Raw genomic sequence first — 15,165 nt, 5'->3', positions numbered from 1 at the left:
CCTCCTCAGGAAAATTAATGTATAGAAAAAGAATAAAAACTGACAAACATAAACACTTTATTATTTAGAAAATATAAAATATAAAACACTTAAATATGAAAAATTAATCCTACATTAAAGAAAATGAAAAATGAAAAATATAAATGATAACTGAATTCAACGCTAATATAAATAGAACTTGGGTGTCGGTTGCTGGTGACACTGTGTGTGGTTGAAATCGTAGCCGTTGCTAATGATGGGGGGGGGGTCGCAGGTGTTGGTGACAACCCACTGGCTCGTTCTTGTTGCCTTAAATAATCTCTCCCGAAGACAGGAAATCAGGTTTTGTACCGCTGCAATGATGAGGTGGTTACGTCCTGATTCTTCATACATATGCACATGCAAGTAAATACAACAGTGGACGTCTCCAGGACGTTAGTCCCTCTCCTTCAATTCTACTCATTGATTGGCAGGTGACCCTCTCTGTCATCCAAGCTGGAAAGATAGACAGGTTACCCACTGCTTAAGAAATCACTCTCCATGATAAGTACAACACCTAAAAGACGTGGCGATCATTACAACAGTCAACCTAGAGCAAGACAGAAAGGACTAAGTTTATTATTGTTCAAAAGTGAATCTTTCAACCAATAAATCCACTAGAATACAAGGCAGGCATGTGCTTACAGTAGTGCTGGGAGCTGTGAGTCTAGTGATTACTGTTTGGACCGGAGCCCCACACGTCACCTTTTGGGGGGGGGAAGAAGAAGGGTAAGGGATAGGGGGAGCTAGACTGACCCTACCTTAACAAGTAGCCGGCAAGCAAGCTATCACTTTCGGGGAGGGGGAAAAAAAGGCGGGAATAGTGGGAGCTTGACTTACCCTACCTTAACAAGTAGCCGGCAATGAAACTATTGTTACTATATACTCCCTCGCTACTCCTATCTATTGAACTTTTCCCTCGTGATGAATGGTTTGAAAAACCGACAAGTTGAACATTGAGACACTTATGCAGCATATGGGAATCTCTATTCAGGAAACGTTTCGCCACACAGTGGCTTCATCAGTCCAATACAAAGAGGAAGGCGTAAGGAGAGGAGGAGAATGAGGTAATCAGTCCCTCAACCTGGAGTCGATGTGATCAGTCCATCAATCTTGTAGAATGTACAGCATAGGGCCGTAGACGTGGCTTATATACTGTAGTGAGGTGAGGTGAAGCAGGCGGAGCCGGGGTCATAGTGGTACCATCCACTAGTCGAAGTAGGTCTTCGTCCAAAGGTTGAACAAGTGTTGAAGAATTCTTTGTAACAAGATCCCATGATGCTGCAGTGTCTGACAGTTGTGATGAATGGTTTGAAAAACCGACAAGTTGAAGATTGAGACACTTATGCAGCATATGGGAATAAAGATTCCCATATGCTGCATAAGTGTCTCAATCTTCAACTTTTCCCTCACAAACTCTGAGAGTGACCCTGGTTTCACTTGACCTCTGAGAGTGACCCTGGTCTCGCTTGACCTCTGAGAGTGACCCTTGGCCTCACTTGACCTCTGAGAGTGACACTGGTCTCACTTGACCTCTGAGAGTGACACTGGCCTCACTTGAACTCTGAGAGTGACCCTGGCTTCACTTCACCTCTGAGAGTGACCCTGGCCTCACTTGAACTTTGAGAGTGACCCTGGCTTCACTTCACCTCTGAGAGTGACCCTGGCCTCACTTGAACTCTGAGAGTGACCCTGGCCTCACTTGAACTCTGAGAGTGACCCTGGCTTCAATTCACCTCTGGGAGGGCCTGTCTATTATCACTTGTTTTGCCTTTGCTTGTACATATTTTTTTACAATACTTTAAAACACTTGAAGCGTTCATTTTCTGTTGTTCGATGGTGAATTATAGAAAAAAATCACATTAGAATCTTCAGGAACAAATTATGACAGTTCCTACGATGCTGAATTCACTGTTAGGACCATTGATATTGTTCAGTTTACTGTTAGGACCATTGATATTGTTCAATTTACTCTTAGGACCATTGATATTGTTCAGTTTACTGTTAGGACCATTGATATTGTTCAGTTTACTCTTAGGACCATTGATATTGTTCAGTTTACTGTTAGGACCATTGATATTGTTCAGTTCACTGTTAGGACCATTGATATTGTTCAGTTCACTGTTAGGACCATTGACATTGTTCAGTTCATTTTTAGGTTATGTGGAAAATTTTGATAATTTTCCTGTGAATTATATATAATAACTGATAGGGATATTGTTTATATAATAATGTATTAGTGTAATGCTAAAGTGTCTTTTTAAAAGGTGATAAGTCACAGAGGAAGCAACAATCCCCTATAATTCCATCATTTATTGTAAAAAGTAATAAAACAAAATAGAATTAGTGTAACAGTGAAGTAATTAATAGTATGATAAGGAAAAATATATTACACACTTATAAATATTACTAAATTTAAATAAAAAATGTGTACATAATAGGAGAACCAGAGAGGAACAAAGATGGCGGCACGAGAAGCAGACTAACTAGCGACTTGATATTTATCAAATTTAATAGTGGCCAATATAAATATTATCGGCGAATTTCTTCATTACATGTGAAGAGAAAATACATTTGGAATAGTGCAGATATATAATAAAATGGGAGAACAAGGATGTTATGGATGGAAAACAGGACGCAGTAGCTGGATGGTATGTCATCTTGTCTACCACATGTATCATCCAGTTATTAATGTTCGTCACCCAGTGTGAATTACACATAGTCTACCACATGCATCATCCAGTTATTAATGTTAGTCTCCCAGGGTGAATGACACATAGTCTACCACATGTATCATCCAGTTATTAATGTTCGTCTCCCAGTGTGAATGACACATTGTCTACCACATGTATCATACAGTTATTAATGTTCGTCTCACAGTGTGAATTATAAACAACACAAGAGGTAGGGTTGCTGGAGGTTTACCAATTTTTTGGTTGTTATTCTTGTTGGAGACGTTAATGTAATAACTTGGCATATAATAATATATGTTCTTCACTCAGTTGAAATAATGTGTTTAATAAGTGATAAATAGTAGATAAAACAAATTAATTAAAGCCATCATGTCTACATAACTTCTTTATAATTATACAGTCCACTAAATTAGCCAATTTTGCTGACACTTTAAATTTACAGGAACCGTATGTTCCTTGTCCAGAGTCCCGGAGATGGTTGAGGAACTGAGATAGTAGGCATCCTCGTGAAAAAATACCACTGGAATTTCTAACATTTCGTTGCTCTTATTGAATTAACTGTTAGGATCATTGTTATCATTAAATTCACTGGTGTACTCTTCCATCACCTCAAAACTCAACTGTTTCCTTATCAACAAAACACTTTAATCTCCACTTCCTAATCCTCTTAATAGTCATCTGATCCCTTTCTGAAAATACTGTATTACAAATTTCTTATGTTACTTTCTCTTACTGCATTATATTTTGTGCAGCTGCATTGTAGATGTTGGTTGCGGATGGATAGTGTAGTATGTTGTGTTGTAGGAGACACTGATAGATGTGGATGACACATGGATGGACAGTGTAGTATGTTGTGTTGTAGGAGACACCGATAGTAGTGGATGATACCTGGATGGACAGTGTAGTATGTTGTGTTGTAGGAGACACTGATAGTAGTGGATGACACCTGGATGGACAGTGTAGTATATTGTGTTGTAGGAGACACTGATAGTAGTGGATGACACCTGGATGGACAGTGTAGTATGTTGTGTTGTAGGAGACACTAGTAGTTGTGGATGACACCTGGATGGACAGTGTAGTATGTTGTGTTGTAGGAGACACTGATAGTAGTGGATGACACCTGGATGGACAGTGTAGTATGTTGTGTTGTAGGAGACTCTGATAGTAGTGATTGATACCTGGATGGACAGTGTAGTATGTTGTGTTGTAAGAGACACTGATAGTAGTGAATGAAACCTATATGGACAGTGTAGTATGTTGTGTTGTAGGAGACATTGATAGTAGTGGATGACACATGGATGGACAGTGTAGTATGTTGTGCTGTAGGAGACACTGATAGTAGTGGATGACACCTGGATGGACAGTGTAGTATGTTGTGTTGTAGGAGACACTGATAGTGGATGACACCTGGATGGACAGTGTAGTATGTTGTGTTGTAGGAGACACTGTAGTGGATGACACCCTGATTGACAGTGTAGTATGTTGTGCTGTAGGAGACACTGATAGTAGTGGATGACACCTGCGTGGACAGTGTCGTAAGTTGTTTAGTAGGAGACACTGATAGTTGTGGATGACACCTGGATGGACAGTGTAGTATGTTGTGTTGAAGGAGACACTGATAGTAGTGGATGACACCTTGATGTACAGTGTAGTATGTTGTGTTGTAGGAAACACTGATTGTTGTGAATGACACCTGAATTGACAGTGTAGTATGTTATGTTTTAGGAGACACTGAGAGTAGTGGATGACAACTGGATGGAGAGTGCAGTATGTTGTGTTGTAGGAGACACTGACAGTAGTGGATGACACCTGGATGGACAGTGTAGTATGTTGTGCTGTAGGAGACACTGATAGTAGTGGATGACACCTGGATGTACAGTGTAGTATGTTGTGTTGTAGGAGACACTGATAGTAGTGGATGACACCTGGATTTACAGTGTAGTATGTTGTGTTGTAGGAGACACTGATAGTAGTGGATGACACCTGGATGGACAGTGTAGTATGTTGTGTTGTAGGAGACACTGATAGTAGTGGATGACACCTGGATGGACAGTGTAGTATGTTGTGTAGTAGGAGACACTGATAGCAGTGGGTGACACCTGGATTGACAGTGTAGTATGTTGTGCTGTAGGAGACACTGATAGTAGTGGATGACACCTGGGTGGACAGCATAGTAAGTTGTGTTGTAGAAGACACTGATAGTTGTGGATGACACCTGGATGGACAGTGTAGTATGTTGTGTTGTAGGAGACACTGATAGTAGTGGATGACACCTGGATGGACAGTGTAGTATGTTGTGTTGTAGGAGACACTAATAGTTGTGGATGACACCTGAATGGACAGTGTAGTAAGTTATGTTTTAGGAGACACAGAGTAGTGGATGACAACAGAATGGACAGTGCAGTATGTTGCGTTGTAGGGGACACTGATAGTAGTGGATGACACCTGGATGGACAGTGTAGTATGTTGTGTTGTAGGAGGCACTGATAGTTGGGGATGACACTTGGATGGACAGTGTAGTATGTTGTATTGTAGGAGGCACTGATAGTTGTGGATGACACCTGGATGGACAGTGCAGTGTGTTGTGTTGTAGGAGGTACTGATAGTTGTGGATGAGACCTGGATGGACAGTGCAGTGTGTTGTGTTGTAGGAGGCACTAATAGTAGTGGATGACACCTGGATGGACAGTGTAGTATGTTGTGTTGTAGGAGACACTGATAGTTGTGGATGACACCTGGATCGACAGTGTAGTATGTTGTGTTGTAGGAGACACTGATAGTAGTGGATGATGCCTGGATGGACAGTGTAGTATGTTGTGTTCTAGGAGACACTGATAGTTGTGGATGACACCTGGATCGACAGTGCAGTGTGTTGTGTTGTAGGAGACACTGATAGTAGTGGATGACACCTGGATGTACAGTGTAGTATGTTGTGTTGTAGGAGGCACTGATAGTTGTGGATGTCACATGCATGGACAGTGCAGTGTGTTGTGTTGTAGGAGGCACTGATAGTAGTGGATGACACCTGGATGGACAGTACAGTATGTTGTGTTGTTGGAGGCACTGATAGTAGTGGATGACACCTGGATGGACAGTATAGTATGTTGTGTTGTTGGAGGCACTGATGATTGTGGATGACACCTGGATGGACAGTGCAGTATGTTGTGTTGTAGGAGGCACTGATAGTTGTGGATGACACCTGGATGGACAGTGCACTATGATGTGTTGTACGAGGCACTGATAGCAATCGATGACACCTGGATGGACAGTGTAGTATGTTGTGTTATAGGAGGCACTGATAGTTGTGGATGACACCTGGATGGACAGTGCAGTGTGTTGGGTTGTAGGAGACACTGATAGTTGTGGATGACTCTTGGATGGACAGTGCAGTGTGTTGTGTTGTAGGAGGCACTAATAGTAGTGGATGACACCTGGATGGACAGTGCACTATGATGTGTTGTACGAGGCACTGATAGCAATCGATGACACCTGGATGGACAGTGTAGTATGTTGTGTTGTAGGAGACACTGATAGTAGTGGATGACACCTGGATGGACAGTATAGTATGTGGTGTTGTTGAAGGCACTGATAGTAGTGGATGACACCTGGATGGACAGTGTAGTATGTTGTGTTCTAGGAGGCACTGATAGTTGTGGATGACACCTGGATGGACAGTGTAGTATGTTGTTTTAGAGGAGGCACTGAAGGTTTTGGATGACACCTGGATGGACAGTGCAGTATGTTGTGTTGTAGGAGGCACTGATAGTTGTGGATTACACCTGGATTGACAGTGTAGTATGTTGTGTTATAGGAGGCACTGATAGTTGTGGATTACACCTGGATTGACAGTGTAGTATGTTGTGTTATAGGAGGCACTGATAGCAGTTGATGACACCTGGTTGGACAGTGTAGTATGTTGTGTTGTAGGAGGCACTGATAGCAGTTGATGACACCTGGATGGGTACTGGTAGTTGCAAGTGCTATAGGAGCAGAATATTTATTTTAGCAAAGATAGAGACAAAGGATAGAGAACGGTGAAAAATAGTTTTCCAAATTATTAGATAATATAGGCAAATTACATTTTTATTGCATTAATTTTAGCAAGATTAGGTTAGTTTGGAAGGTTAGTTTTGGTCCAAAATATGAAATTGTATACCAATGTCTTTAAACAAAAAAATAATAAAAAAGCTACTCTCGTATACAAAATGTTGGACGAGCAACGAGAACTGACCAAGGATTACTAGTGTGGGTGTCCCTTCACGGTTCTTTTCCCACTCTGCCGTCATATTCGGCAGCCTCTTCAGCAATATGTCCAAGTAGAAGTTCATTCGAAAGTTGATTTTCACATCGCGCATCTCAATGTCTTCCCATAATTTATTCACATGCAGAAATATCTCAAGCTCAGTTCCATTCAACCATTTGCCCTGTGTGTGCAAACAATTTTGTTAAAATTATCTGCACTGATTTCTGCAAATACATTAAAAAATTCTATAAATCAGTAAGCGAAATTACTCACTGCATTTAGTCGGTACTGGAGAGTGGGGCTCCTGAATCTCGTGAGAAATGAAGCGAAGAGGTAACGCATGTGAGAGTCACCAAATAATGTCCAGTGTTCACTTCTGCCAGCTGTTCCACCACCACCTGTTGCGTTACCACCAACAACAGCACCATCTTTAGCACCAGTACTATTGCTTCTGTAAAATTGAAGTTTTTTTTTTTTTTTTTTTTGCCATGGTATATCGATCAGAGTTTTAACCTAGAGTTTCTATCCCGGATATTTTAGAACATTCCTACTCTTGTAATGTTAAGCTGTGACATCTTTATCCAGGACGTTTTAGCATAAATATGTATATAAGTTACCTAATGCGGAATCAAGGCCCTCAGTCTATCCTCATAGGGAAGATTTCTCGTATAGGGGATTAATCAATCAAATTCTGTTTTTGACTCTCGTTTTGGCAGGCCATAGCAGCTCTCCTACTTATACAGTCTCCCTACGATCCACGTTGGGGAGGGGAACCTCTACCATCTCCACGATGTCTCATCATGTGAGGATTAAACCCAAGACTGCTGTCATCAACGATACCACGAAGCTTGAGCTTGCATCCTCACTCAACACTAGTCTTAAAGCCAAGTTCTCAAAAATAACCTCTCTGAAAGAAGCCCTCATCGTCACCTTTATTGATGATGGAGAAGCTGACAAAGTACTCACACCTACAGCAATGAAGACCTTAGACGAACGTGGCTTTACCATCTCCACCTCCACCTCACCTTACATGCTAGCTAAACGGTCTGTGTTCGTGAAACGCCTTGATAGGCTAATCACGAACATGTCTATCGAGGAAATTAAGTCATCACTTGAAGACCTCAACACCTGGGCCAAGATTGCTTTAGATCACGTTTCTGGAAGTCACCTTGGCGACCAGAGCACTGTCGGATGGCCTGGCCATCTCTTACTATTTATCAACCCTCTACAAATTGAACCTGAACGCTGCAGATACATAACACCTTGTTGGACATGCTACTCCTACAATCATTCAACTGCTGACTGCCATGTGAAGAACAAGAAGATATGTTCCACCTGTGGTTCTGAAGGTCACGACTTTCGTTCCTGCACTTCTACTGCTGCTCCCACCTGCATCAACTGTAAGAGTGACCACCATACTCCTGCAGCTAAATGTTCAGTCCGAAAGGATATCCTTTCCAAGAAGCTAAAAGAAAACATTAAGGAGTCATATGGAAATTCCTTTACTTACGCTGCAATTGCAAAGATTCAGTAAACAATCTCCAAGGTTTTACAAGCCACTCAGCAGTCGCCACCGACACCTCTCACTACTTCTCCTCCACCAGACAATATATCTCTACAAAAATCTATTACTGCATGATGTTTGCTCACATGCAAAATGCTGGGAAACCTGGCTCCTTCAACACGACTATTAATGAACTTTTTGCACTCAACAACATGCCATGATTCACCTTCCCAGCCAGTCTTCCCTCAGCTGATATTTTGAAGATTATCCCAAAGATCGTCAGTTTCGAAGCGCCAGATGACTTGCAGGAAATGATACTTGAAGATGCTACACAGTAGCATCTTGAATTGTGAACTACACAGTAGCATCTTGAATTGTGAACTGCACAGTAGTTAGTTTAATATCTTTATTATGCAGCCCATACCCATCCTGTGGGTGGTAGTCAAAAGATTACAGAGGTACATAATGAGTCCAGGGACTGGACCCCAAAGTTATGATAGCTGAACTAGTTACAAAGGTAATGAACTCCAGGTAGATCTGGTCAAAATCATGGAAAGTTACAAAGGTAATGACTCAGCCTCACTCCTATACATGGTTACAGTTATAAACAAATTACAAGGTATTGAGCCATTGATACGTCCACACCTGGTCGCAATTGTAATGAGTTATAAATACAAATATTAAGTGGTTCATACACCCACACGAGCGCTCGCGCACACACATACACACACGAGGGCGCACGCACAGATACATGCACACGAGCGTACAAATATATGTATACACATAAGCATGCACACACACACACACACGTGGCAATGCTTTATTTACAGCTAGCAAAGTCAGAGTATTTCTCCAGAATGGTCTGTAATATATCACTGTGGATAAAATACTTTGCAATTTCTTGAACATTTCTGAGTGAGTTGTCTATAAATTAATTAATCTGATCGCACTCCAATACATAATGACGCAGGGTGTGACAAGAGTCAATCTGGCAAAGTTTACATTTCGTTTGGTTTACATCTGGTGGTGGTGATTTAACCTGCCATAGATACTTGTAACCCAGCCGGAGCCTGGCGGTAGTGGCATCCAAGAGTCTGCTTATGATCACTGAAATGGTATAAAATACCGACAGGTTGTATGGTAAGACACATGTGCAACAGTTAGGTATCTTTATTTCGAAATGTTTCGCCTACAGTACAGTAGGCTTCTTCAGTTCAGTACAAAAAAGTTGATAGAAGCAGAAAAGACGATGTAATCAGTCCATCTCCCTTGAAGTTTTGAGGTGGTCAGTCCCTCAGTCTGGAGAGGAGTATTGTTCCATAGTCTGAAACAATATGGAGTTGAAGTAACGAACGAACGAACGAACGAGCGATCGAACGAACGATAGTACAGGTAAGGTCCCAAATGGGATGAGCGGGGAAGACGGGACAGACGAAGAATAGTGCTGGAGAAGAGTGTTCTTAGTCGTAGAAATACAGCAAGGGCTTAACCCAGCAGCGAAGGCTCTTCTATTGGGACTCCGGTGGGGTGAGCGGGGAGGACGGGACAGGTGAAGATTAGTGCTAGAGAGGAGTGTAGAATTGAGCCATGTCTTAACCCTAAAGCTAAGGCGAAAGTGGGTCAGAGAATGGTACCTGTCAAAGAATCCAAGGTTATTTGTAAATAGGGTTAGGAGCAGGATCATACAAGGAGTAGGAAAGGTTGTGTTGGTTTGTGGGTCTGCGAATGTCATCCTCAAGGAGAGAGGTCCAGTAGTTGAGTCGTGTCTCAAATTTGTCTGTCTGTCACTGAGCGTCTTCCAGCACAGATTCAGCGCAGGGATGTCTAATCGGGCATGGAGAGACTAGTTTGTGGCGAAGTCTTCCCATCTGACATCAAGCACCCAACGCAGCGCCTTGTCCTAGACACGCTGCAGTTTAAGTAAGTTCGTTTTAGCTGCAAGAGAGAGGGCTAGAGGAGAGTAAGTTATCAGAGGACGTATTAGGGATTTGTAGAGGTGTAGTTTGGTGCGTTGCGAGGCATGTTTCAGCTTGTAGAGGCCTGCAAGGGCCTTACTAGCTATTGCATGCCTTGAGTGAATGTGACCATGTAAACGAAGAAGGTAGTCAAGATTAACGCCAAGGACAGTGACAGATTGTGTGATGGGGATGTAAGTGCGGGTGTCAGCTGTTCTGAACTCGACAGGTAATGGAGGATCAAGTTTCCTCTAGTTAAAATATGTAATGCTTGATTTAGCTGCATTGGTTTTGATCCTCCATTTTTGTTCCCAGATGGCTATCCTGTCGACCTCATAGGTCGTGTGATAGGGTTATGGAATGCAGGTGTTGGAATGTCGTTAGTGTATAAAATGTAGTGGGTAGTGGAGAGGACAGATCCCTGGGGTACTCCAGTATTTAGTGTGAAGTAGTCAGAGTAACAGCCTTGGAATTTTATTCTCATGGTACGGCCGTCTAGGAAGTTGCAGAGGAGTTTACGAGTAGTGAGAGGCAGGTTGAAGTTAGAGCAGAGTTAGTGCTTGAGCCCTTCGTGCCACTTTCAAAAACTTTTTCAACGTCTTTTGCAACCAGGGCTGTCCTGTTTCTTTGTTTTGTGTTTATGTGGATGTAGTTGAGAATGACGTTAATAGCATCCTGTGTGGATCTGTGTGTTCTGAAGCCAAACTGGCCATCAGAAAGTAGTGAATTGTGTTCCAGGTATCTGCGAAGGCGATGGTTGATGAGTTTTTCAAAGAGTTTTACTAAAGTTTCGAGGAGGCTGATACCTGGAGGTTACCTGGAGGTTATTCCGGGGATCAACGCCCCCGCGGCTCGGTCCATAACCAGGCCTCCCGATGGATCAGGGCCTGATCAACTAGGCTGTTACTGCTGGCCGCACGCAGTCCAACGTACGAGCCACAGCCCGGCTGATCCGGCACTGACTTTAGGTATCTGTCCAGCTCTCTATTGAAGGCAGCCAGGGGTTTATTGGCAATTCCCCTAATGCTTGATGGGAGGCTGTTGAACAGTTTTGGGCCCCGGACACTTATGGTGTTTTCTCTTAGTGTACCAATGGCGCCCCTACTTTTTATTGGCGGCATTTTGCATCGCCTGCCCAGTCTTTTACTTTCGTAGGGAGTGATTTCTGTGTGCAGGTTTGGGACCATTCCTTCCAAGATTTTCCAAGTGTAGATTATGATATATCTCTCCCTCCTGCGTTCCAACGAGTACAAGTCAAGTGCTTCCAAGCGTTCCCAGTAGTTAAGGTGCTTGACAGAACTTATACGTGCAGTAAAGGATCTCTGTACACTCTCTGGATCTGCGATTTCACCTGCTTTGAATGGAGATGTTAATGTACAGCAGTATTCCAGCCTAGAGAGAACAAGTGATTTGAAAAGGATCATCATGGGCTTGGCATCTCTCGTTTTGAAAGTTCTCATTATCCATCCTATCATTTTCTTTGCACGTGCAATCGTGGCACTGTTGTGATCCTTGAAAGTGAGATCCTCAGACATTACTACTCCCAGGTCCCTTACATTATTTTTCCGCTCTATTGTATGGCCGGAGTCAGTAGTATACTCTGTTCTAGTTATTATCTCCTCCAGTTTTCCATAACGGAGTAGTTGGAATTTGTCCTCATTGAACATCATATTGTTTACCGTTGCCCACTGGAAAACTTTGTTTATATCTTCTTGGAGGTTAACCGCGTCCTCAGCAGATGACAGCCTCATGCAGATCCTAGTATCATCCGCAAAGGATGATACGGTGCTGTGGTGTATATCTCTGTTTATGTCCGATATGAGGATAAGGAATAAGATGGGGGCGAGTACTGTGCCTTGTGGAACAGAGCTCTTCACTATGGCAGCCTCCGATTTAACTCTGTTGACCACTACTCTTTGTGTTCGATTTGTTAGGAAGTTGAAGATCCATCTCCCCACTTTCCCAGTTATTCCTTTAGCACGTATTTTATGGGCTATTACGCCATGATCGCATTTGTCAAATGCTTTTGCAAAGTCTGTGTATATTACATCTGCATTCTGATTTTCTTCCAGTGCATCCAAGGCCATGTCATAGTGATCCAGTAGTTGTGAGAGGCAGGAGCGACCTGCCCTGAACCCATGTTGCCCTGGATTGTGCAGATTTTGGGAATCCAGGTGATTTGCAATCCTGCTTCTTAGCACTCTTTCAAAGATTTTTATGATGTGGGACGTCAGAGCTATTGATCTATAGTTCTTAGCTAATGCTTTGCTGCCACCTTTATGGAGTGGGGCTATATCCGTTGTTTTAAGTGACTGTGGAATTTCACCCATGTCCAAGCTCCTCCTCCATAGTTCTTAATGAAAACAGAGTTCCACGAGTCTGGGCCCGGGGCTGAGTGCATAGGCATGTTGTCAATGGCTTTTTCGAAATCTATCGGAGTTAGGGTAATGTCGGAAATCTGGCATACATTTATGGAGTTTTGAGGCTCATTCATGAAGAAATCATTTGGGTCGTCGATCCTCAGACCGATTAGTGGTTCACTAAACACAGAGTCGTACTGGGATTTCAATATTTCACTCATTTCCTTGTTGTCGTCTGTGTAAGTCCCATCCTGTCTGAGTAAGGGCCCGATACTAGATGTGGTATTTGCCTTGTTTTTGGCATATGAAAAGAAATATTTTGAATTTCTTTCAATTTCACTAATAGCTTTAAGCTCCTCCTGCCTCTCCTGGTTCCGGTAAGAGTCATTTAGCTTAAGTTCGATAGTTTCCACTTCCCTGGTCAGCGCCTCCTTTCGTGTATCAGATATTCTAGCACTCCTGAGGAGCTCAGTGACTCTTCGTCGTCTTCTATAGAGGGAGCGTCTTTTTCTCTCCAGTTTACTCCTGCTCTTCTTCTTTCTTAGGGGAATATGCCTAGAACATGCTTCGGCTACCAGGAAGTTGATCCTTTCAAGGCACTGGTTTGGATCCATGTCATTTAAGACATCTTCCCAACATGTTTCGTTTAGGACATGGTTTACCTGGTCCCAGTTGATGTTCTTGTTGTTGAAATTGTATTTTGTGAAGACACCTTCACAGGTACATGCATTCTGCTGTTCAGGACCCCTATGCATGTACGTCTGGACTTCGATTAGATTGTGATCGGAATTAGTTGTTTTTGATATTCTTATGTCTCTTATCAGGTCCTCATTATTTGTGAAGATAAGGTCAAGTGTGTTTTCTAGTCTTGTTGGCTCCACTATCTGCTGGCTTAAGGTGTGTTTTTCGCAGAGACTTAGTAGCTCATGTGTGTGTGACCTTTCATCTGCGCTACCTCCGGGTATTGTTTCAGCTATAACATTATTTGCTACATTCTTCCATTTTGTATGCCTTAGGTTGAAATCACCAAGCAGTAAGATGTTTGGGGATAGGGCGATAGTTTCTAGGATCAGAGTGGTCTTTTTTGGATTTAGGAAGGAGGATAGCAGTAGCAGCTTTGAAGAGGGAAGGGAAGTATCTAGAGGCAAGGGAGGCATTGAGGAGGTTAGTGTAGGCAGTAACGATAGAGTCGGGAAGGTGTTTTATGATAATATGGTTTAGGCCAGAGGCACCAGGAGCCTTGGGAGGAAGGTGTCTGAGGAGAGTTTTAATGTCTGTGTTGGTGAAAGGAGTGTCGAGTTCTTGGGAGGAGGTAAGAGAGTCTAGATGTATGTTCCTATCTGGTGTTGTTTCTTGTGTGCGAGCAGTGTTCCAGTGTTCTATGTTCTGAATGTGTTGAATAACGTTAGGGTGAGGTGGGTGAGTGTGAAAGATGTTCTCCCAGATGTGTTTGAAGATGTTGGTAGCAGCCTACGGGTCTGAGATGTGTGTGTTGTTGTGGGTGATGTGTTTGAATTTGTTGGTGGGAGTTGTGTCTCTGATTTTTTTGATAAAGTTCCAGAAGGCTTTAGTGTTTTTAATACGCTGTTTGTCTGCTTGTTGTATGAGTTGTGACCAGTGATTGTTGTGGTCTTGGTCTAGGCTGTATAAAATGTTGTTTCTAAGGTAAGTGAGATCTAATCGGACTTGATTAAATCTGTGTGTGTTGTAGAGGAAGTGGTTGTGGTAGCAGATAATTAGTCTTCTTGTTCTGAGTGACGGTTTGAAGGAATAATGAGTAGTGTGAGTTTTCTTTGGTATTGCGGTGTTCGCAGCTTGTGTAATGTTGTCCTGGATGAGATCAAGTTGAGTATCGATGTCAGAGATAGGTTTGTTGTTGTAGTCATAGGTGAGGTTAATATTGTCTATGTGTTGTTTGAAAGCATCCCAGTCAGCGTTCTTGTAGGAGAAGGAAGGTGTGGTTGGAATGAGGATAGGGTTGGAGGAGATGTGTAAGATGACTGGGATGTGATCAGAGCCTGTAGAGGGGCCAGGTGAGATGTAGTGTTGAAATAGAGAGCTGGCTCGGTTTGCCAAAATGATGTCTGGTTTGCCTTGGCCCATGTGGTTGTAGAAGGTGTTGAACTCTGGGCCGAGATGTATTAGGTGTTTATGGTTTTTGAAGTTGAGTAATTGGTGACCAAGTTGGTTGTTACTGGTGTGATGAAAGGCGGTGTGTTTGGCATTCATGTCAGCTAGTAGGTATGTTAGACCCTCTCATCATCACATATTTAGCTTCACCAAAGGAGTGGGTACAGCAGAGTGCATAACCACTCTACTAAGCCAGATTGCTGATAGTAACAAAAAACCTAGTATTGTCGTCTACCTCGACCTTGAAAAGGCATTTGAGCTA

General features: G+C 42.6%; 1 protein-coding gene across 1 annotated transcript in view; it reads right to left on the bottom strand.

The window, feature by feature from the left end:
- Nucleotides 1–15,165, bottom strand: part of LOC128694529 (uncharacterized) — an 89,807-nt gene that overhangs the window by 28,530 nt on the left and 46,112 nt on the right. The window contains exons 2-3 of the mRNA XM_070093169.1: nt 7,228–7,405; nt 6,943–7,135 (exon numbers count right to left, since the gene is read on the bottom strand). Of these exons, the coding sequence (XP_069949270.1) occupies nt 6,943–7,135; nt 7,228–7,405 (371 nt within the window). The remainder of the gene's footprint in view (nt 1–6,942; nt 7,136–7,227; nt 7,406–15,165) is intronic.

Source organism: Cherax quadricarinatus, chromosome 42, assembly GCF_038502225.1.
Source record: "Cherax quadricarinatus isolate ZL_2023a chromosome 42, ASM3850222v1, whole genome shotgun sequence".
In the NCBI taxonomy this organism is placed as follows: Eukaryota; Metazoa; Arthropoda; class Malacostraca; order Decapoda; family Parastacidae; genus Cherax; species Cherax quadricarinatus.
Note: the sequence above shows the minus strand (reverse complement) of the source record. Positions and strands in the feature narration are given on the sequence as shown.